Source organism: Priapulus caudatus, unplaced genomic scaffold, assembly GCF_000485595.1.
Source record: "Priapulus caudatus unplaced genomic scaffold, Priapulus_caudatus-5.0.1 Scaffold342, whole genome shotgun sequence".
Taxonomy (NCBI): Eukaryota; Metazoa; Priapulida; class Priapulimorpha; order Priapulimorphida; family Priapulidae; genus Priapulus; species Priapulus caudatus.
The window spans coordinates 301,714-304,047 of NW_014577403.1; the positions used below are offsets into that span (position 1 = coordinate 301,714).

General features: G+C 40.7%; 1 protein-coding gene across 1 annotated transcript in view; it reads right to left on the reverse strand.

Annotated features, from left to right (window-relative positions):
• The window catches only part of LOC106809279 (acyl-CoA desaturase-like), a 12,537-nt gene extending 10,555 nt beyond the window's left edge, over positions 1-1,982 (reverse strand). Inside the window, exons 1-4 of the mRNA XM_014812291.1 lie at positions 1,781-1,982; positions 903-1,096; positions 630-635; positions 214-323 (exon numbers count right to left, since the gene is read on the reverse strand). Of these exons, the coding sequence (XP_014667777.1) occupies positions 214-323; positions 630-635; positions 903-1,096; positions 1,781-1,982 (512 nt within the window). The remainder of the gene's footprint in view (positions 1-213; positions 324-629; positions 636-902; positions 1,097-1,780) is intronic.
• Positions 1,983-2,334: the final 352 nt, after the last annotated feature.

The window sequence follows — 2,334 nt, forward strand, 5'->3', positions numbered from 1 at the left end:
AAGTAACTGGATTGCTAACCTCTATGTAGATCTATGTATTACTAAGCATGTGTATCAAGTGACATTCTGTCAAACATATATTCTCATTTCGAATACAAATTATTTGCCTAAATAATAAAAAAGTTATTATCAAAAAGTCAAGTGTCAATGTTGACACACTGCATGATTCAACAGCAGAAGAAACAACAGTTGAGGTCATCATAATAAACTCACCTATTTACGATACTACAGATAGTTGCTGAGTAACCTGTGATGGAGTTTGCTCTGGAGTATATTGTCTGAGTGTGCTGTGGCAAGCCTTTTAAAATGCTGATGGTAGAGTCCTGTAACAGCACACACCACACAAACATCACATCAGGAGCGTATAATGACAAAGGAGTAAGACAGCGATTTGGTACTGATTTCACTACATTTTTGTCAGACGAGTTCGATGTGAATAAAAATAGAAATGTATACAAACATGAGCTTATTTTGTTCACTGGTCCTTATTCTCTCTTCCGGTAGTATTACAAACCGCGTAGCTTCCTTCGTTTTGACATAATTCGTACTTTTCTACGACATGGTTTTCACGTTAGTTACCGTCGCATAGCTTTTCGCACATGTGTTTTGTGATACATGTATTATTTAACCTTCATCTGCAATCATGAGGAACGATTAATGACGCTGATTTCATAATCGCATTTATTGGTATGTACATGTCAGCACATTTATTCTCTGGTTAAAACATTATCAGCTAAAACAGGTCATGCACACGGTATAATCCTAGATTCTTTCTAACCAGAGTAGATTTTTTGGTGGCACCGGGTAGCAAGCTAGTGTTGATCTCGCACTGTGACAGAGCCGTCGCGTGTGAATATAAGCTAACAGATCGCAGTTAAATGCCGTCCTGCTTCATTACTTGCATTTTTCCTCGACATGCGCGCTAAAACCTCGACTCGCACATTAACAAATGCTCTGTTGTTTACCTGGAAGGCGACTGTGTTCCAGAAGGCCAGGAAGACGCGCAGCGGCCATTTTGCCTTGTAGGCACGGTGCGACCAGAGCCTGTGGGCGCCAGCAGTGATACCTATACCACCACCGACGTACATCACATACGCTGCAGAAAAACAGTGAAAAGCAATGTATTTTTATTAGTATGTATATTGTAGTAATTATGTATTAGAGAATCGAATACCAAACTCGCACAAGCTGGAACGGGCGGCTTGTAGGGAATCTGCAAAGTGTAGCCCTTTCGCAACTGCTTAAAATGAAGATACTGACCGAATTTGACATTTTGTGTCTGAAAGAGGACTATATAACAGTGTAGACTAATGACATACAAGGACTATAAGACCCTATAGATAGTATTTGCACATAAAAGAGGTATGTAATTTACCATATTTAATACACTGAATGGTAGTTGATACAAACTGCTATCAAAACACGGTAACGTAAAATTTTACAGCCTGCACAGTAGTACATGATAAAGGCCAAATGGAAAATTCAATGTCTAGCACTATAAATATAATTGAAACGTTTAGATTTCACCTTCTGGTTAGCAAGGATGTGTTGATATGGGAACAGCTATCACACAATGGTAACATAATAAAAATGTTAACATGAAAAGATACACTTAACTATTAGCCGATTCAGAAGTTAAAATTAATGCGAGTAACACACTAATTAAAATGCTCTGCTCAAGGGCCCGCAATGTTTGCTATAGTTTGCTGGTGGTTGCTGTGATGTGCATGGCTGCGATAGAGAAGAACCAGAACTGCTGCCCCGAATCGCTTGTACTCACCAAAGACGAGTGTCTGCCAGTGGCAGTAGAAGCAGAGGTAGATGCCATACAGGCAGCTGACGTGCAGGTAGGTCATCAAGATGATGTTCCGCCAGACAAGACGTGTCGGGACCACCTTGTCCTCGGCGAGGGGTGCCATGTGGTCGTCAGGCAGCAGATTTAGCTCATCCGACACGGCCGTGGCATCGTTCCGTGGCGCCATACCTGCGACAGATGAGGAGCAACAAACATTAACGACAGAGTGACAAAAAACGAGCGACAGAACGACAAAAATCAACGATGGATGGACAGATTTCAACGAGCAACTATATTAAAATAGGGGGCATCGATAAGCAATGATTGAAACCACAGAAAACAACACAGTGATGAAAATCAGCAAGGTATAGCAAAAACCAATTTAAGACAAATAATCACTCTGTGGACGAGGGTATGAACAACGAAATGTAGAAACTTGACAGGTAAACAATGTAACTGGATTGCTAACCTCTGGGCGACAACAAAATATTTCAGCTGCCAATCTATCATGAAGGGGTTGGCAATCTACAAATCATTTG